Source organism: Hyperolius riggenbachi, chromosome 8, assembly GCF_040937935.1.
Source record: "Hyperolius riggenbachi isolate aHypRig1 chromosome 8, aHypRig1.pri, whole genome shotgun sequence".
NCBI classification, from domain to species: Eukaryota; Metazoa; Chordata; class Amphibia; order Anura; family Hyperoliidae; genus Hyperolius; species Hyperolius riggenbachi.
Genome location: NC_090653.1, coordinates 175,569,615 through 175,590,653, shown reverse-complemented (window position 1 = coordinate 175,590,653; position 21,039 = coordinate 175,569,615). Strand labels below are relative to the sequence as shown.

At 40.6% G+C, this 21,039-nt stretch overlaps 1 protein-coding gene across 1 annotated transcript in view; it reads left to right on the top strand.

The window, feature by feature from the left end:
* Positions 1-838: 838 nt before the first annotated feature.
* LOC137528383 (uncharacterized) overlaps positions 839-21,039 on the top strand; it is a 64,193-nt gene continuing 43,992 nt past the window's right edge. Inside the window, exons 1-6 of the mRNA XM_068249675.1 lie at positions 839-918; positions 7,652-7,896; positions 8,355-9,788; positions 10,996-11,088; positions 12,615-12,719; positions 18,277-18,386. Coding sequence (XP_068105776.1) covers positions 7,734-7,896; positions 8,355-9,788; positions 10,996-11,088; positions 12,615-12,719; positions 18,277-18,386 — 1,905 coding nt within the window. The 5' untranslated portion in view covers positions 839-918; positions 7,652-7,733. The remainder of the gene's footprint in view (positions 919-7,651; positions 7,897-8,354; positions 9,789-10,995; positions 11,089-12,614; positions 12,720-18,276; positions 18,387-21,039) is intronic.

The window sequence follows — 21,039 nt, the reverse complement described above, 5'->3', positions numbered from 1 at the left end:
CATCCTATCCAGATCCTGTTGCAATATGACACTATCTTCCTGAGAGTTGATGATTCTGCACAATTTTGTATCATCTGCAAAAATAGCAACATTGCTTTCTACTGCATCTACTAGGTCATTAATAAATAAATTGAAGAGCACTGGACCCAGTACAGACCCCTGTGGGACCCCACTGCTAATTTAGAGTATGATCCATTGACCACAACTCTTTGTTTTCTGTCCATTAGCCAGTTCCCTATCCATGCACACAGACTCTTCCCCAGTCCTTGCATCTGCAACTTTTGCACCAGACTTCCGCTTGCAGTTGCATTACTTCCGCATCTCCCGATGCGGAAGTGACTGGATAAGACGGGACGCGGATGCAGCTGTGCGAGAATCTGCACCATGCTGCAGATTCTCGGTTCGCTCCACATAATCAACACGCAGTGGAAACTGTTCCATTGCCGTGTATTTTCGTTACAGTTTGGCCGCGGTGCAATGCGACTATGTAGCCACATCGCACCGCGTGTAGTTGAAACGGGCCCTAAAAGGGCTCCCTTTTATAGGTACATAAATGTAGAAAAACTATGACTGTGTAAACTTAGTGTTTAAAGCTTTGTGTAATTTAGGAAAGGCAGTATAGGAAGTTACTTAAAATAGCTGCTAATAAAAATGTCGTAGAACTAAAATGTAATTACCATATACTACAATAATTAACTGGTGATAATGGTGATGTCACTAACTGTATCAGTGTACAGGTATGAGGAAGTCAATATAATGTTATATTCCTGAGTATCAGTATCTACAGGAAGGAGTCTGGAAATTCTGGTGTCTTAATAATAAAGGTTACCGCCCTGAGGGTTAATTGCTGCTATAAATACCTTTCACTGGCAGGCTCAGTCAGCACTCATTCCACAAAGTAAAGCTGCTACCTGGCAGGTAAGGCTCACAGTGCTGCAGACTTGTAACAGAGTATTTAGAATTATGTTAAGCTATGCATTTCTCTATAGATTGTCCTTGTTATATATCATCTGTTTCTTATAGGTAAAGTCCACCAACAAATCCATAACCAAAAAAGGCGTACATGCTTTGTTCATTAATAATCTGTTAATATTAATGTTGTTTGTGTACTAAAATGTTTTTTTCTCAGTATTAGTACAGCATGTACCCTTAAGTGAAAGATATTTACCAAGTACATTTTTGCATGTATGTATATTTATTAGGAATACTGCATAATTGTGTATACCGTACATGTTTTCCAGACATTCCTTTATGCTTAACTTAATTAACTAAAATATTCCTATTTGGGCTTGTTTATATATGAAGCATTATTTTTTTTTTTTTATCTGAAACCTTGCTATAATGAATTGACTGCAACACATTGAAGTATCCCCTGATGCAAACCCAGGTACTTGGGATACACATATGTATGGTGGTAACTTAGGTTCTAGAAGATGTTTTATTACTATTACAAATTAATTCTTCAATAACATTGAGGTGAAGAAAATACCAAGACATTAACATGTTCAGATGATATTCTTACTCCAGGCAATAAAGAGTCCAACCTCTCGGAAACTCATTATGCTGTTGCACAATGAGTGCTAAGTAGGACATTGCACCCAATCACTGAGTTGCCACATGATCTGCAGCTTGTGGATATTTGCAACTGATCTTTAACCACTTTACCCCCGCGCGTACGTATTTCTCCGCCCCTTTTTCCATCCTTTAAAAACCAGGGATGGAGAAACACGTACTTTCCGCGTTCCCGACGCTGCCCGCGCTCCCGCTCGTAAACACGCCGCCCGCCGCTAGTAAACACGCCGCCGCCCGCTCGCCCAGAGATCAATGAACGGGAAAATCCATTCCCGTTCGTTGATCTAAGCCCCACAATGATCAGCTGCTCTCCTATGGGCAGCGCGATCATTGTGAGAAAAAACTCACGTGTCCAGCCTCCTTATTCTTCCTCCAAGCTTCCGGAAGGAAGCTTGGAGGTCGCATTAAAACAAAAAGTTACTGTGGCCATCTTGTGGCCAAATAGTAAACTACACCCTACACATTTTTCACATACAAATAAATGACTTTTACACATAAAATTAACTCATTACCTCCCACACTCCCCATTTTTTTTTTTTTGTAATTAAAAAAAAATTAAAAAATGTACAATTAAAAAAAATACATAAATAGTTACCTTAGGGACTGAACTTTTTAAATATTTATGTCAAGAGGGTATAACACTGTTACTTTATAAACTATGCGCTTGTAATTAGGGATGGACGCAAAACTGAAAAAAATGCACCTTTATTTCCAAATAAAATATTGGCGCCAAACATTGTGATAGGGACATAATTTAAATGGTTTTATAACCGGGACAAAAGGGCAAATACGTTTCATGGGTTTTAATTACAGTAGCATGCATTATTTAAAAACTATAATGGCCGAAAACTGAAAAATAATTATTTTTTTCCCCACATTTTTCCTATTTTCCCATTAAAACACATTTAGAAAAAAATAATTCTTGGCATAATGTCCCACCTAAAGGAAGCCTAATTGGTGGCGAAAAAAACAAGATATAGTTCATTTCATTGCGATAAGTAATAATAAAGTTATAGACGAATGAATGGAAGGAGCGCTGAAAGGTGAAAATTGCTCTGGTGGTCAGGGGGTAAAACCCCTCAGTGGTGAAGTGGTTAAAATGAGAGGTTATAACCATTTACTAAATTATCTGAAGTAAATGGTCATTTAGGGTCCCTTCCATGGTGATTTTTTGCTGCTCTCTGTATGTACTGGAAGTATCCTATACATCCTCATCACTAATAGGAGATTCTTTAGTTAGCATAAAACTTTGATATCAGAGATCAGGAAATCTTGCTGTTTTAAAGAGAAACCATAACCAAGAATTGAACTTCATCCCAATCAGTAGCTGACACCGTCTTTTACGTGAGAAATCTATTCCTTTTCACAAACAGATCTCTGTATGGCTGATATTGTGGTGAAACCCCTTCCACAAGAAACTCCGAGGATCATGGTACTCCTGGCAGTTTTCTGTCTGTGAACCTTGTTGCATTGAGGGAAATAGCTGTTTACAGCTGTTTCCAACTGCCAAAAAGCAAGGAGCAGCTACATCACCTGCCGGCAGTAAAAATGTCACCATGTGATAAATGCCAGAATGTAAATCAGGGATTTAAAAGATTTTACAATGGGCAAAAACTCACTAAATCATTTATACATAATTATTGTAAAAATGAAGCACTTTTTTATTACATTATTCTCACTGGAATTCCTCTTTAAGATGGTGGTGATTAAATGGTGGGAAGGCGGAAGCCATGTTTAAAGTGGAGAGTAGCCTTTCCTTACATAATGTTGTGAACTCATATAAGGTCAAATGGACTTTTTACTAGCTCACATTACAAACTGCCAGATCACACATATCAACAAAAGTGCTAGGAGAGCACTTGGGAGGGGCCCAATTCCACACCTCCCTTACCTCGGGCGTTCCTGGCTGTCCCCTCCAGAAACCATAGCAGCGGCAGTGGTCGGGTCCTTACCTCCTCCACGTTCACGGCGGTGAAGGAGCTCTGGGTGCCTCTGTCTTCTATGTCTCCAACGCTGCTGACATCACTTCCATTGCAGCGTTGGAGTCATACAAAACAGTGCTGCCACACCCACTACTTGTTGATGTCATAATTATTGATAACATGATAATGTAACGTAATATCATGCGGATGAATTGAGAATAGTGGAAGATTGTTTAATCTCAGAATATACTGTATCATATGTAATTAGTCAAAAACAGTCAACTCTGTTCATGAGAATAAAATACACTAAAATTTCATAAAATGGGGGGTCTTGGATGATTTACCACCCCAAGAATGACACTAATATTACTAATCATAAAATAATTTATTTATTTTTACTCCCACAAATTTTGCAAGGCGTTTCGCAGGTCTATCGCCCGCTTCCTCAGCCAGTATAAAACAGGAGCAACTGAAGTGTCACCAAAGCGAGTGTAGCACCTCTGCGGAGGTGGGCAGAGGTGCTACACTCACTTTGGTGACACTTCAGTTGCTATTATTTCACCTCTGGCGCCTCTGTATATTTTTGAACGAAATTGTATCCACTGGTTGGATGGGTGTGATTGCTCAATTCTGTCTACGGAGAGTGACTTCTTAGCCTGAGAGGGGACTGGCCTAATTTCCCCGCAAGCGCTATTAGTGGTTGCCTGTACTCGGCAACCCACGTTTGTGAGTATTATTCTTCGCACTCATTTTTGATTATCAATTGAATCGCAATAACGCACCATTGGGGCTCTCGATTTTTTTCTTTGTGTTTTACAAACTCTGTTCATGAATCTGTGAAAGGAGGACATTTTCATAAATATTTGGAATGCCTGGAGGACAGAAGAAATGCCCAACTTTTGGAGAATGTCTGGTTATCCTAGTATTAGTGCTTTAAGCAGCTTTAAATTATCCTGAATTGAGTGGGCTTTTTTATACGCTTCAGCAAGATGCAGTAAGTAAGTAGAATTGTATTTACTAAACACAGTCAATAAAATAAAAGTGAAGTGATATGCCAATTGTGAATAGAAGTGAAAGCAAAATTGACAGTAGTCTTGCTGAGAAAAGCTTCATTATTAAATAAGCAGTTACAGGAAGCATTGAGGAAGTAAGCTGTTTAATCTAGAAGGTTTACAATTCACCCGTCGGCTGTATTCTCTTCTGCTGTATACTTCCTGCTTTGAGGCTGAAGGCCATGTGACCAAGACATCTGGGCCCATATGCAATTCATTTTTTCACCTGAGTTTTCTTCCAGGAGATAATTCTTCGATTTATAATAACTTTTTGGCACTTTGCAACTGAAAAAGTACAAAAAAGTACTTGAAAAAGTACTATCAAAATTATTTTGAGTATTTATTTGCTTGTTGGTGGTTTAAAATGCATATTATTGACAAGTTTGAAAATTTCACCTAGGAGAAAACTCAGGTGAAAAAGTGAATTTCATACAGGCCCTAATCTCAATAGCAATACATTTTGTGTTGGGTTTGGAATGCAAGCAGATTTATCAAATCCAGTGCATTGGCAAATTGGAGAAGAAATGGTGCACAAGTAGGGCAGTTAATCAAAACATCTACTTCTTCATCTAGGTATCTGCTTCACGTTTACACCACTTTTGCTTCAAATCTCTATAAACTGTTTTTGATTAATCTGAAGGGCCCTTGTTCTCATACACCAGTGCTATTACCTAAAAAAATTCATTTTCAGGAATTAAGCCCTGTCCCTCAATTATTCAACATATCAAGCTGGGATTAGATCATAAAATAAGTCCTTGAATTATGCGGACACTCACCGAGAATGGCAAACTTTGTGACTTTGTTTAGTATATACAGGCATAGTGATCATTGAGGAGTTAATTGAATTTTGATATGTTGATCAGTTTAATCTATATAGAATTATGTTTTGGTAATGCAGGCAGCTGTTGTGAGCAGTAAAAAATGAATGCCTGTATTCTCATGTAAAGGATACAAGAAAAAAGATGGGAAAGGTGAGAAAGAAAAGTTTTACTCACCTGGGGCTTCTTGCAGCCCCTAGAACAGTGTTTCTCAACTTAGTGCTCCTCAAGTACCCCCAACAGTACATGTTTTGCAGGAAACCAGAAAATATATTATACAGTGGGTTGCAAAAGTATTCGGCCCCCTTGAAGTTTTCCACATTTTATCACATTACTGCCACAAACATGCATCAATTTTATTGGAATTCCACATGAAAGACCAATACAAAGTGGTGTACATGTGAGAAGTGGATCAAAAATCATACATCATTCCAAACATTTTTTACAAATAAATAACTGCAAAGTGGGGTGTGCGTAATTATTCAGCCCCCTGAGTCAATACTTTGTAGAACCACCTTTTGCTGCAATTACAGCTGCCAGTCTTTTAGGGTATGTCTCTACCAGCTTTGCACATCTAGAGACTGAAATCCTTGCCCATTCTTCTTTGCAAAACAGCTCCAGCTCAGTCAGATTAGATGGACAGCGTTTTTGAACAGCAGTTTTCAGATCTTGCCACAGATTTTCGATTGGATTTAGATCTGGACTTTGACTGGGCCATTCTAACACATAGATATGTTTTGTTTTGAACCATTCCATTGTTCCCCTGGCTTTATATTTAGGGCCATTGTCCTGCTGGAAGGTGAACCTCCGCCCCAGTCTCAAGTCTTTTGCAGTCTCCAAGAGGTTTTCTTCCAAGTTTGCCCTGTATTTGGCTCCATCCATCTTCCCATCAACTCTGACCATCTTCCCTGTCCCTGCTGAAGAGATGCACCCCCCGAGCATGATGCTGCCACCACCATATTTGACAGTGTGGATGGTGTGTTCAGAGTGATGTGCAGTGTTAGTTTTCTGCCACACATAGCGTTTTACATTTTGGCCAAAAAGTTCCATTTTGGTCTCATATGACCAGAGCACCTTCTTCCACATGCTTGCTGTGTCCCCCACATGGCTTGTGGCAAACTGCAAATGGGACTTATTATGCTTTCTGTTAACAATGCCTTTCTTCTTGCCACTCTTCCATAAAAGCCAACTTTGTACAGTGCATGACTAATAGTTGTCCTATGGACAGAGTCTCTGCAGCTCATCCAGAGTCACCATGGGCCTCTTGACTGCATTTCTGATCAGCGCTCTCCTTGTTCTGCCTGTGAGTTTAGGTGGACGGCCTTGTCTTGGTAGGTTTACAGTTGTGCCATACTCCTTCCATTTCTAAATGATCGCTTGAACAGTGCTCCTTAGGATGTTCAAGGCTTTGGAAATCTTTTTGTAGCCTAAGCCTGCTTTAAATTTCTCAATAACTTGATCCCTGACCTGTCTTGGACCTGTCTTGTGTGTTCTTTGGACTTTACGGTGTTGTTGCTCCCAATATTCCCTTAGACAACCTCTGAGGCCCTCACAGAGCAGCTGTATTTGTACTGACATTAGATTACACACAGGTGCACTCTATTAGCACTCATCAGGCAATGTCTATAGGCAACTGACTGCACTCAGATCAAAGGGGGCCGAATAATTATGCACACACCACTTTGCAGTTATTTATTTGTAAAAAAAAAATGTTTGGAATCATGTATGATTTTCGTTCCACTTCTCATGTGTACACCACTTTGTGTTGGTCTTTCATGTGGAATTCCAATAAAACTGATTCATGTTTGTGGCAGTAATATGACAAAATGTGGAAAACTTCAAGGGGGCCGAATACTTTTGCAACCCACTGTATATATACCGGTGAGGAGAAGGTAGTAAGGGTTTATCATAAGGAATGGAGAAATAATATAAATAATGAAAGTGGATAATAATAAAGGTTGATTAATAAAATATTTAACTGGATTTCAAATACTAGTATGGCTGTTCACAAGTCAGCTGTATTTGGTAAATGTGTATTGCAGTCACTGTCAATGGAATTGCACAGAGCTAGTGAATCCTTGCTGTTAAGATGCTTCACAATTTAATCAAAGCTTCATAATGTGCAGAATCCATGCACATGCTAATGCTCTGAAACTTACAGTAAGCGTATCAATTAGTCTAAAATGTACTTAACACAGTTGCAGAAAGTCATAAATTGGGTGCATATTTAAGATTCTATAACTATAGATTGTAAAACAATAATAATACGTAAAACATTTCATTTCAGGACTCTCTGTGCCTCGTGTGTAAACACTCTTGGAATTTCACAAATTGGAGCCGGACAAAACACTTTGTTAAAGCCAACTATTATGAAAGGAACCACTATGGATGGGTTCCCTGCCGTGTTCTACAGTGAGCCGGCAGTGCTGGGACTACTTGCAAATGCTGTTAGTGCTTTTCTTGTCTGTATGCAAAACTTCTACTTCTTTCATACTTCAGTTGCTGCTAGAGGACTGGAAAATATTCTTGCAGGTAAGTCAAATGCAATTGCAGTCTGCACTGTATTTTATTGTATAGTAAGTAATAATAAATAGGCAGTCCAATAGTAAATACGCAGATCAGAAAAGAGTTGAAAATAGTATTATTATTTAGTATTTACAGTGTATAGTGCCATCTTCCACAGTGCTTTACAGAGCACATAGTCATGTCACTAACAGTCGCTCAGAGGTGCTCACAATCTAATCCCTACCACAGTCAGTATATATTTGCATGATAGTCTTTTTTTGTGGGGGGGGGGGGGGGATTTGGGAGGAAACTGGAAAGCCTGAAGGAAACCCACGCAGACATGAGGAGAACATACAAACTTTGTGCAGATACTGCCCTGGCTGGGACTCGAAGCAGGGACCTAGAAAAGCAAGAGTGCTAGTTAGGTTAATATCTCTGTTTATATCTCTGTTAATATCTATGTTTTCTCACTTTAAATTTTACAGGTGTCCACCTGATACTGATTGGAGGAGTAACACAACTCATTGCAGGATTCCTGTCTTTTAGAAAGTATGACCATCTAAGTGGTACATCATTTGTAGCCTTCTCAGCTTTGTGGAGCAGCTATGGTGCCACCCGTATCATTGTGGGTACAGAATCAGAGACACATAACAGCTCATTTGCAACAGCACTTCCTCAGATTCCAGTAAATGAGGGTGCAGTGGCCGGACTAACAGCGTACATCTTCATTGCATTCATCCTAGCCTTCTGTTCAGCAACTGTCAATTATATTATGCCTTTTGTGTTTGGTGCTTTAACACTGACACTCATCTTTGAGGCAGTGGGCCTTTTTGGTAATTGGGCCTTAGTAGTTTCTGGTGTACTTGAGTTGATTATAGTGTTGTGTGGACTTTATGGAGCAGGAGCCCTCCTACTGAAAGGCATTACCCAGAGATATGTACTTCCAGGTTTTGGGAATGCTCTCTTCAATGTCCTACTACTTGGAACAGCAAATCGTAATTCTTCTAGGTCTGCAGGGGAAGAGAAGAAGAAAAATACAAAGTATGCTGAGCCAATGGCATTAGGCTACTTGTGTGACACCATTTCCCCTTTCATTTTGGCCTTCTACAGTTTTGGTTATATGAAAACCTTTTATGTAGGTTCTATATGGATCAGCATCAATGTCCTGTCTCAGGTTTTGTCAAGCTATTACAGTTATTTGAGAAATGACATTTACCATGCTACAAAGTTTGCTTTTCATGCCACATTCTGGCTGGTGAAGTCCTGGGAAGAGTTTACTGTGACAGTTGTCCTCACATCAGCACAACTCTCAGAAAGCAAAGCACTGATGGTTGGTGACTGGTTCTTTGTTGCTGCTGCATGTGTGTTTTGTTTTTTATCTTTGAATAAGGAAGTCCTAGAAGTAGCACACAACATTGCGTTTGCTATAGTGACTGTGTCTGCAATCCAGCAAATCCCAAGCAGAGTTTCTCCAATATTCTTTGGAGTAGCTTGCAGTATATTTACACCAGTGTCCTTGTACACAACCTTTGCCAGTCTTGTTAATTCAATTGCAGAAAAAGTCCTGATACCCATTGGAAATACAGTGATATCAAGTGTCAAATTTCAGGAAATCTTGGCATGGGGCAGACAGCGTCTACAAAAGGATGGACAGCAAAACATCAGTGAAAATTGCAACTCCCGTTCTTCAGATCCCCTCTTCTACATCTGCAATGGTGTAGCTGCTCTAGCATCAATCCATGTTTCTATGGGATACACTATTCAGGCACATCTGTCAATTCCATGGGTACTTATCCCTGGTACTATTATGCAACTATACATTTGTAGAATTGATGTGCAAGGAGGCCGAAGATTTGGATCAGTTCTTCCATTTTGTTATTCTGCTGTTTGGGCAACCTGGGTCTGGCTACGTTTTGCAGGTAGGAAATACATTAATACACACATAGATAGATATATATCACTCTTTGAGGAAAACCAATAGTACTGAAGTATTATATAATGATAATAGTAAACTTTCAGCTATGGAAAATGATTGCACAGTTTATATTAAAAATAAAAATAATATTGTCTTGCGGGGAGAGTAATAGAGTCAAGAAAAGACAAATAACATTTACATTGCGCATTTTCTCCTAGCAGACTCAAAGCGCCACTAGAATGCGCTGTATAGGCAGTAGCGTTAGGGAGTCTCTTACTGAATAGGTGCTTGCTTACTGAATAGGAAAAGCTGAAATTCGAACCCAGGTCTCCTGTGTCAGAGTAGTCAGTACACTATCCAGCCACTATCCAGAGAAACTGCTGTCATGCTGAACTTTTGGTTCCAGTAGTTTCTGAATTAATTACTCAAAATAATGCAACCAGTCCAAGTAAATACAGAGCAACTGATTTACATGCTCAGTCTTTGTCAAGGTCCAAGGACTCCAAAGGTGAGCATGTAAACAAGTGTTTTTTTTTTTGTTTCTGTTTTTTTGAATGGAAGACAGAAATATTGTATGCAAAAATGTTTTCAGCACAATCAATTATCCAATGCACCATGGTGTCCAGTTAGAATACGTGATCACTAAATCAGAAAAAGCTTTACCAGCCACTTACAAGCCACTGACAGGTTGTCAGACAGTGGTATAATAGAAGGCCCTGCTGTCAAGTTCAATGGTACTGATGTTGCTTCTGTATGGTAGGCCACAGGAGACTTTACTGTGCAGAAGTGACATCAGTACTCTTGAACTTGATGGCTGGACTTTAAAAAAACACTCTCTGAATTAAAACACTCTGACAACATTGTAGTGGGGGTTGTCTGTGACTAGTAAGCTTTTTTTCTGATTTGGTGTTGGGATTACATAATCACGTATTCTAGCTAGACAATGTGGATAACTGATTGCACTGAAACCTTTTTTTGCTTACAGGATACTAATACAAAGGAAGGATGTGTATTTTGGCTGCAATTTTTAATGGTGGCTTTTTAATTTGTCATTAATTTATTACTGTATAAGCAATGGTGAATTATTTTACTAAGGACAGAAATATTATGTATTCCTCTTACATCATGTTTCAAATAATATACATTTATGGACATAAATAAGGTCTGTGTTACGCTGTAGTCATTGTAATCTACATATGTTCATTCACTAGGTTCTTTGCTAGGAATAGTTCCAAGCAATGATGCAGGATTCACAGTCGGTGCTATCTTCTTCTTAGTAATCAACATATTTCTTATTGCTTTTGGTAAGTATAGTAGAAATGCAATTTTGCACTTTAAAAATATAAAATAAAAAAAAAGAGGCAAGCAGAAACAGGACTATCAATTCACATACTCTATAGATACTTAAAACCATAGAACTTTGTTATAATTAAAATTGTACTGATGAACTTGAAGGTGAATGAAAAATTAGCATGATCCTTATCTGAATGGCTGATCAAGAGTCAATGACTTCAAGTCAGAGCATATAAAAATAACATGTCATAACCTTTAGTGGTTATTTTTCTATTAAAATGGATTAAGGAAGGACAACCGGTGAACCAGTCATGTGTGCCCAGGACTCGGTTCTGTGCAATGGAGTTAAAGCTAACTGAAAAAACATAATGCCAGTCTTGAGAAAAGGGTTTCACAACACACAGTTGTTGAAAATAAAAGCTCAGGAGTAGGTTTGATACTCTGTTCTGATTGAGCACTTGGGTTTTCTCAGTTTGGTGGTGAGAGGGTGGCTAGTTGGGAGACTGAAAGGTAGAGGATGTTTTTTGTTTGGTTGGTTGGTTGGTTTTGCTTCCTGATTCATGCATTTATGTTGTAGATGAAATAGTTCTGATTATAAGAGTGTTTGGGTGGTAGGGTGGTGACCCCTAGATTGGTATTAGTAAAAAATACTGTGAATGTGAATTCTTATTGTAGAATGCATTGTTAAGTGTAATATGAGGATGTGCATTTGGGATTTTTTTTAAGCTTTGTTGATTCTTGATGTGAACTTTGTTTAATATTCGGATGATGGACTGCTCACAAGAATATGTTCATTTTCACCAGATTAAAGGACAACTGAAGAGAGAGGTATATGGAGGCTGCCATGTTTATTTCTTTTTAAGCAATGCCAGTTGCCTGGCAGCCCTGCTGATCCTCTGCCTCTAATACTATTAGCCATAGCCCCTGAACAAGCATGCAGCAGATCAGGTGTTTTAGACTTTAAAGTCAGATCTGACAAGACTAGCTGCATGCTTGTTTCTGGTGTTATTCAGATACTACTGCAGAGAAATAGATCAGCAGGGCTGCCAGGCAACTGGTATTGATTAAAAGGAAATAAATATGGCAGCCTCCGTATACCTCTTACTTCAGTTCCCCTTTAACAAAACAGTTGTAAAATGTACATATGCAGACTGCGCACATAAACTGCACAAGGGTTTACACAACTAATTGCATACTCAAAATAGGCATTACAGAAAAGTTCAACTTTGTATATGCACAATGTACATGTTACTTGTAATGTAACACAGCTGTGTAAACTTATACAAGCAAAGTATGCATTGTGTACAGAATGTGCATTGCCCTATTTGCACAATGCCCAGCACTTAGTTTGAATAAATGCTGGTAAAATCTAAAAGTCATAAAGTTGTGTTATCTATTTCATTGCAGTGTCATAGCTTTCTTTATGTATAGAGTGTAATATTTAATGACAATTTATATAAGTGTTGTGTTAAGCAATAACTGACCTCTTATAAAGTCCCTTTCCAAATAATAACATTATTTTTGTCCTGTTGTCTAGCGGCTCACGCTAACATTGTCCTACTGCTGCTAACCATCTTGATGGAGGCTGTGATTGTCAGCTTTCTCCTTTTCACATTGGAAATACTTCCTGTTCAGTATGAAAGTAAGTACTTGATACATGATTAGATTCAAAAGCTATTGTGAGTAAAGAATGCAATCTACTGATAGGGAAAGTTATGGTAATGATCAGCCAAATGATGAGTATCAGCCAAAGTTGTTTTTTTTTACTCCATTTTAGTTTTCTATAGAGAAGGAGCAGGACCATCATCAGATTTTTTTTTCTTTTTGAGAGAAAGGGAGGAAATATTTGCAGTTAGGATGCAGACAGCAAAAAAAAAAACAAAAAAAAAAACCACAAAAGCCGAGGTTCTAGCCTCCCTCGCTCTACAAAAAAGTTTGTGAATTGCTATTAGTCTTGGTTGAATGGAACCGTAACTAAGAGAGATACAGATGTTTCCTTTTAAACAATACCAGTTGCTTGGCAGTCCTACTGATCTCTTTGGCTGCAGTAGTCGCTGAATCACACATCTGAAACAAGCATGCAGCTAATCAAGTCCAGTCAGAGCACCTGATCTGCATGCTTGTTCAAAACTATTTTATTAGTCATTTTATGGAGAAAAATTGGGCGTAAATTCAGAATATATATTATACACATGGGGACATCAAAGTTGGAGAGATCCTTTAGTACTGGTTGACAAGTTAAAAAAAATCATATTCAATGCAGCTGCAGCTAAAGCAAATATACAGTAATGTTGAGGTGAATTAAGAGGGAAATAAAAACTTGGGATGCTAGCATATTACTGACCCTGTTTAGCTCTCCTGTAAGGCCGCATCTGGAATATGGAATTCAGTTCTGGGAATTGCATTACAGAAGGGACATTGGAGTTTTAGAGCAATGCCAGTTGCCTGGCAGTCCTGCTGATCTCTTTGGCTGCAGTAGTGGCTTAATTTCACACCTGAAACAAGCATGCAGCTAATCCAGTCTGACTTCAGTCAGAGTCCCTGATCTGCATGCTTGTTCAGGGGCTGTGGCTAAAAGTTTTAGAGACACAGGATCAGAAGGAGAGTCAGTCAACTGGTATTATTTTAAAAGGAAAAATCCACATCCTTCTCAGTTTAGGTTCCCTTTAAATTACAGGTCTATCCCTCTCCTGCTCTTTCTTTTATTTTATCTGGCAATTCACTTAAAGTTAAAAATATGAATTCAATAATACTGCAGAAAAATGCATATACTGCTTTTTTTTATAATTAGTTCAAGTAAAAAGGAGGTTAAGATGAACAGAAACAGGTGCACATGTGTTGCAGTTCAACACAAAGTAAAATAGGTGAGGGAAATTACAACCATTAACATTAAAATAGCTTTCAAAAAATGACATAGTAAAGAATCATGCATTGACATTGGGCATAACAGACATTATGTGGGGTGCAATCACAGGATTAACCTGCTTCAGCCTAAAGCGTGCTTATGCAGGCTAACTTTTATGTATTTGAAGAACCAGATTATCTTATAAAATGCATTGTATCGTATCAGTAAAGTATATTTTGCACTCCCTATCACATGACCATTTTCATGCAGGTCAGCTCCCTCTTATCTACTGTACTTGCCTGACCCTCAAGCTATCATATCATATATAAGTTTTAAGTCTATCATATATAATTATTTTTAAATAATTAATTTTTGCTCTGGCAGTTACTTTCTCATTTTAATGGAGACCAGTGTTGTACTGCTGTTGTATTCATTGTTATGAATTTTGAGTAAGTATTGGATGTTGTGAATCAGTATTTGGTTGTTGTTTAACTTATAACGGTGTGCTCTGTTTGGTGCTGTGTTAATGGGTTATGCATCTGTATGTGTACTTCTTTCTAGTATTGTATGCTCTGCTCATGACTCTGTCCTAGTTATGTGTAGTAAATTATCACTCCAGTTTACTGTATTCTCATTCTGAAGCTGCCTACAAACTGTTTACACTTATGGTTGCACATTATATATTGTTATATATTGGGTGGAGCTTTTTTTGTTTGTGTTGACTACAGAGGATACCAAGAAAGGGCCCTTTGTAGCCTTATATTAATTTGTCCTCCTGCAGTTTAAAATGCATGCAGATAATTAAACATATGATGTACATTTTTGCTGTATAAAATTATTCTTTTATTATATCATTTTTCTATGTAGCTATTACTTAGAGTAGGTAGTGAACATTCTAATAGACCTGGCTGATTTTGGATGAGTCTATCTCCTCATGGGGGATTCTGCATATTTCCTTTATGCTTTAAAAAAATAGTGCCCCCTGGCAAGGAGCTATACAAATATGCTTACCAGCTTCTGTACTTGTTTGCATACTATTCTGGCAGTTGGACTGAGCAGTGAGCAACTGTTTTTCATGAATTGCTCTTAAAAACAAATAAAAAATTGGGAATCCCAAGGCAGGCTAGTCCAAAATCAGTCAGATCCATCAGATTTCTACCACCTACTGTGAGAGACAGGGTAGTTCCTAGGGTCCTTGGAGATCAGGGGCACCTGTGGGCACTAGGTGGGGGGTGTATGCGGCGTGGTCATGCAGTGAGTGGGTGTGGCCATGGGTGGGGCCAAATGTACATGAACTTAGCAGCGGTGTAAGCTACCGATAATGGGCCTGCCCATTAAAATATTGAATGAAGCCCCCTGTCCTTTATTTAGATAATTTACAATCAGTATAGGCATAGATCAAAGATGTATACGCACATACAATTTTGATTGGTCAATCACTGACCAATTTTACCACCCCCATGCAGTAAGTGGGCCAACAGACAATGCATTTGATGAACAGAGCTAAAATTGGCTAATCAAAATTGTATGTGTGTACCAGGCTTTACAGCTAATACTGTACATACTGAAAGTAGCAGGGATACAGCTGGTTTACAAACAGTAAAGGCATAGAGTAACAACTTATACTGTACACACTGGAGGTAGATAAGCACACAGTGCAGGCACTGGAGAACAGCTTATAGTGTACATACTGTAGGCAGCAGAATTCAACACACTGCAGTTAGCTCGCCGAAAAATATGAGGGTTATGTTGTGCGGCACGCATAGTGCCTTACGCTGAAAAATGGGTGGGCCATGGACCAGATTGTGGGTGTGGTCACGGATGGAGACAAATTTACATGAACTTAGCAATGGTGGGATATTAGGACAGTGGTGGCGAACCTTTTGGAGGCCGAGTGCCCAAACTGCAACCCAAAAGTCACTCATCTATCGCAAAGTGGCAACAGCAATTGAAACTAAATACTGTACAAATGTTTTAACTCATACATGAACATTATGGAAAATCCAAGTTGAAAACAAACTGTGAAGATAAACAATTTCATCCATCCGACTCCTGAAAAATGTATTCATTTTTTTAGAACCTCCCAGTTTTATTTTCTGTTTTAAAAAGCTAAAAAAGTAGGTTTAATGATATTGTCTCATATGATGATGATTCAGCTTATCCCATAGTCTCGCAGTTAGCAATCATGTGACCCCCAACAAGACAAATTCAGCAATCATGAGTCCCCCCATCAAGACAAATTCAGCAATCGTGAGGCCCCTATCAACACAAATTCAGCAATCATGAGGACCCCCAACAAAACAAATTCAGCAATCATGAGGCCCCCAACATGACAAATTCGGCAGTCATGAGGCACATAAATAGACAGCATTTCACATAAATAGGCCGAATGTCCCCTTAATATGGTAGACACCTCTCACCTGACTTCTGAATTCTCCTCAACTGGCTGCTGTGCCTGGCAATACTGTTTTTGGATGGATTGGGGATGATGTGTGGGCTGAAAGGCCTGGCAGTGATGCTGTAGCCTGGCTGGCAATGATGCTGTGGCCGGGTTGGCTGGCAGTGATACTGTGGCCGATGCTGTGGCTGGGTTGGCTGCGGTGATGCTGTGACCTGGCTGGTGGTAATGCTGGGCTGTGCTTTGCTGGTTGAAGTAAATGCTGGCCTGACTGGTGGTGATGCTGTGGCCTTTTTGACAGTGATTCGGGGCTGGTTGGCTGGTGGTGATGCTGGGCTGGCTGGCCTGGATAGTTTAGGTAGTGACAGGTGCCATCTAGTTAAGGTAATGAGTGACAGGGACCCCCAGGTTAGATAGTGAGTGACAAGGACCCCCAGGTTAGGTAGTGAGTGACAGGCGCCCCCCAGGTTAGGTAGTGAGTGACAGGTGCCCCTCAGGTTAGGTAGTGACAGGGACCCGACCCCCAGGTTAGGAAGTGAGTGACAGGGACCCCCAGGTTAGGTAGTGAGTGACAGGCACTCCCAGGTTAGGTAGTGAGTGACAGGGACCCCCAGGTAAGGTAGTGAGTGACAGGCGCCCCCCAGGTAAGGTAGTGAGTGACAGGCGCCCCCAGGTTAGGTAGTGAGTGACAGGGACCCCCAGATTAGGTAGTGAGTGACAGGGACCCCCAGGTTAGGTAGTGAGTGACAGGGACATCCAGGTTAGGTAGTGAGTGACAGGGACCCCTAGGTTAGGTAGTGAGTGACAGGTTCCCCCCAGGTTAGGTTGTGAGTGACAGGGACCCCCCAGGTTAGGTAGTGAGTGACAGGGACCCCCAGGTTAGGTAGTGAGTGACAGGCGCCCCCCAGGTAAGGTAGTGAGTGACAAGCACCCCCCAGGTTAGGTAGTGAGTGACAGGGACCCCCAGATTAGGTAGTGAGTGACAGGGACCCCCAGGTTAGGTAGTGAGTGACAGGGACACCCAGGTTAGGTAGTGAGTGACAGGGACCCCTAGGTTAGGTAGTGAGTGACAGGTTCCCCCCAGGTTAGGTTGTGAGTGACAGGGACCCCCAGGTTAGGTAGTGAGTGACAGGGACCCCCAGGTTAGGTAGTGAGTGACAGGTGCCCCCCAGGTTAGGTAGTGAGTGACAGGCGCCCCCCAGGTTAGGTAGTGAGTGACAGGGACCCCCCCAGGTTAGGTAGTGAGTGACAATGACCCCCAGGTTAAGTAGTGAGTGACAGGTGCCCCCCAGGTTAGGTAGTGAGTGACAGGGACCCCCAGGTTAGGTAGCGAGTGACAGGCACCCCCCAGGTTAGGTAGTGACAGGGACCCCCAGTTAGGTAGTGACAGGTGCCCCTCACTCACCTCCCAGCAGCAGCAGCCCAGCGTCAGACCTCAGTATCAGCCGGCGACCCGACCAGTTAGAGCGGGTGCGCACGGACACACCACGCTGTATATGCGGAAGTGATGTCACTTCCGCATATCAGTGCGGTGTCCGCTAGGTCCTGGCGCCCAAACTAGTGGTCATCGGCTGATCGAGGTCTGATACTGGCAGCTGCGGCCAGTGGGGGGGGGGGGGGGGCAGCTGTGGCTGGGGAGGGGGCAGCGGGCTACCCTGTAAATATTGGGGGCACCCTAGGACATGTTGGGGGCATGGCTAAAATAGGGCTAGCGACACCCATAGAGAGAGACAGTGGAAAAGTAATTTATAGTGAATTTTGTTCTTGGGCAATTGTACATGTTAAATGTATGTATTTTAAATTTTACAGTTTTCATGATGGGGCCATTTAAACTGGATCAATGAGCTGATACTTGTTAGGATATATGCGTGGATAACACAGTTGCAGTATTAGTCCTATATCACATTTTATACTATGCATTCATTTATATAACCCATTTTCTCTCCCACTCTTTAGTAACTGTACTGTCCATATTTACCATCATCTGTTTCTATGGCTTAATGGCATCTCTGGCAAACTGCATGTTCAATAAAGAGCTGATGCCAGTTGGACCAGCATTGTTTAAGGTAAAGTAAACATTATACTAAGAATCATAAATTAACCCAAAACATAAAATGTAATGCTCTGTCAACAATGTACTCATACATTTGAGGTAGATACAGCATATACAAAGTTTTACCTGCAATATTCTAGTGACATTTCTGCTAAACTTCAACCACAAGCTGTAAAGTCAGTGGGTGGCATCCCTTTGCATATTTTGCTGATTTTGCTGATTAATGCCTAGAAGATGATTGATGTACTAAAATAATTTTTGTGTGACTACTGATTTTGAAATGTATTTGACATTCTCATATTCTCAAGTCTAATTGGTTTTAAATGGAGTAAGAACTATACTGAGGGGGGCAGCCTAAAAGTGGCTATTAACAATACAATCATTTTCATCCAATTTTAGCAAATCTATGTAGTAAAAGGGTAAACTGAGTGAATATAGTAAATTGATAATTTAGGCAGCTAACTTATTACTTAGAAATGGTAAGATTGGATGAAAAAGATTGTATCGTTAGTGGCCAGCTTTAGCCAGACAGAGCAAGATCACACAGAATTCAACCTAGGCAAGCGCTTATGACTTAGATCGTGTCCAGGGGCCTGGCTTAAACCTCCCCTGTCATTCTTTCTGACCAAACCTTATCAGGTTGCAAGTGTGGTTGTCCAAAACTGCTATCTTGCCTTGGGCCCAATTTTACCTTGAAAGAGAACATGAAGTGAGAATACAGTATATGGAAGCAGCTGTATTTATTTCTTTTAAAACAACACTAGTTGCCTAGCAGCCCTGTTGGTTATTCTGATATCAGAAGTGTCTGAATCACACGTTTAAAGGGAACCTCAACTGAACGGGGGGTAAAGAGTTTCACTTATCTGGGGCTATTACCAGCCCTCTGCAGCAGTCCTGTGCCCTCGGAGCCGCTCTGGAATCCTCCGGTCCCCCGCTGTCACTTAGTTTCGTTTTTGACGACTCACCAGTCGGCCGGCCGCCATGCGTATTATTGGATGCATTCCATACTGCAATTAACGCTGTTGCGGACTGCAACGCGTACAAAAATATGTGTTACAGCGCTAATTGCAGTAGGGAATGCGTCCAATAATACGCATGGCGGCCGGCCGACTGTTGAGTCGTCAAAAACGAAACTAAGTGACAGCGGGGGACCGGAGGATTCCAGAGCGGCTCCGAGGGCACAGGACTGCTGCAGGGGGCTGGTAATAGCCCCAGGTAAGTGAAACTCTTTACCCCCTGTTCAGTTAAGGTTCCCTTTAATACAAGCATGCATCTTATGCTGCTGGGAATACACCATTAGATTTTGTGTTAGATAGATGGTTCTATAGATAATTTCCGACATGTTCGATCTTATTTTCAATCGTTTTTCTTATCGATTTCTCATAGAAGTGAATGGAAATTGATAAGAAAAGATAAGAAAATCGATCACAAAATAAGATCGGACAGTAAATCGACTGAAAAATCTCATTGTTTATTCCCAGCATAATCTTGTCAGATTTTTGCAAGAAACATCTGATCTGCATGCTTGTTCAGGGCTTATGGCTAAATGTATTAAAAGGCAGAGGATCAGCAGGACTGCCAGGCAACTGTTATTGTTCAAAATTAAATGTATATGTCAGCCTCCATATCCCTCTCATTTTGGGTTCCCTTTGGTCGTCTGCAGCTGATGTTGAAGATACAGCAGTTGCACGTGTGTTGAAATCTGTAACACTGCTTGTTGTTGCAGTAATTGATCTCCAGGTCATGCATTACTACCCTTGGTTTCTGGTGTGAAAGAGATTATTGTGATTCATTAACATACAGATTTCAGGCAATTATACTGGCACTCATATAGCCGGCAGTCATTGCTTCATTGTGATACGCAAGCCCCTTCACCGCGGCAAGGTACATGCCTTTTGTTTTGTTGTTGCGGCCAGAAAAATATGCCTACCTACCTATACAAGGGCACCTACCTGTTTGCAGTGCGTTACACAGTGAGTTTGGTGTGTCAGTGTGAAGCAGTACTCTAATTACACTCCCTGATTGGTGTATACACATGCAAGATGTTTTAAAGCACTTTAGGCCTGCAATTTAGCATTCAATGTGATTTCTGCCCTTAAAACACTGCTTTGCGTCAAATCCAGATTTTTGGCATCTATCCCACTTATCCATGCCCCCCCCCTCCAGGTGTTAGACCCCTTGAAACATCTTTTCCATCACTTTTGTGGCCAGCATAAATGTTTCTACTTTTCAAAGTTCGCATCCCCATTGAAGTCTATTGTGGGTCGCGAAAGTTCGCGCGAACTGAACCTTTTGCAGAAGTTCGCGAACCCGGTTCGCGAACTGAAAATCGAAGGTTTGGGCCATCTCTACTTAAAATATTTATGTTCAATATGACTTCACACTAGTTTAATCTGGAACATATAAAAATGTAATACTGTGACACAACAACTAAACAGATGTCCTTTATATCTCCTATTCTGTCCCTTGTTTTAATGCTCCCTCCCTATCACATATTTCTTCTCTAGTCATACACCAACAAATTCGGCTTTATGAACCTAGTGCCTCACCAACAACATGGCCTTGCAGTGGATAGCCCTTGCCTTGCTGTACTAGAGTCTTGGGTTCAAATCTTAGCCAGCACACTATCTGCATGAAGTTTTCTTACTCACCCTGCTAGTGTGGGC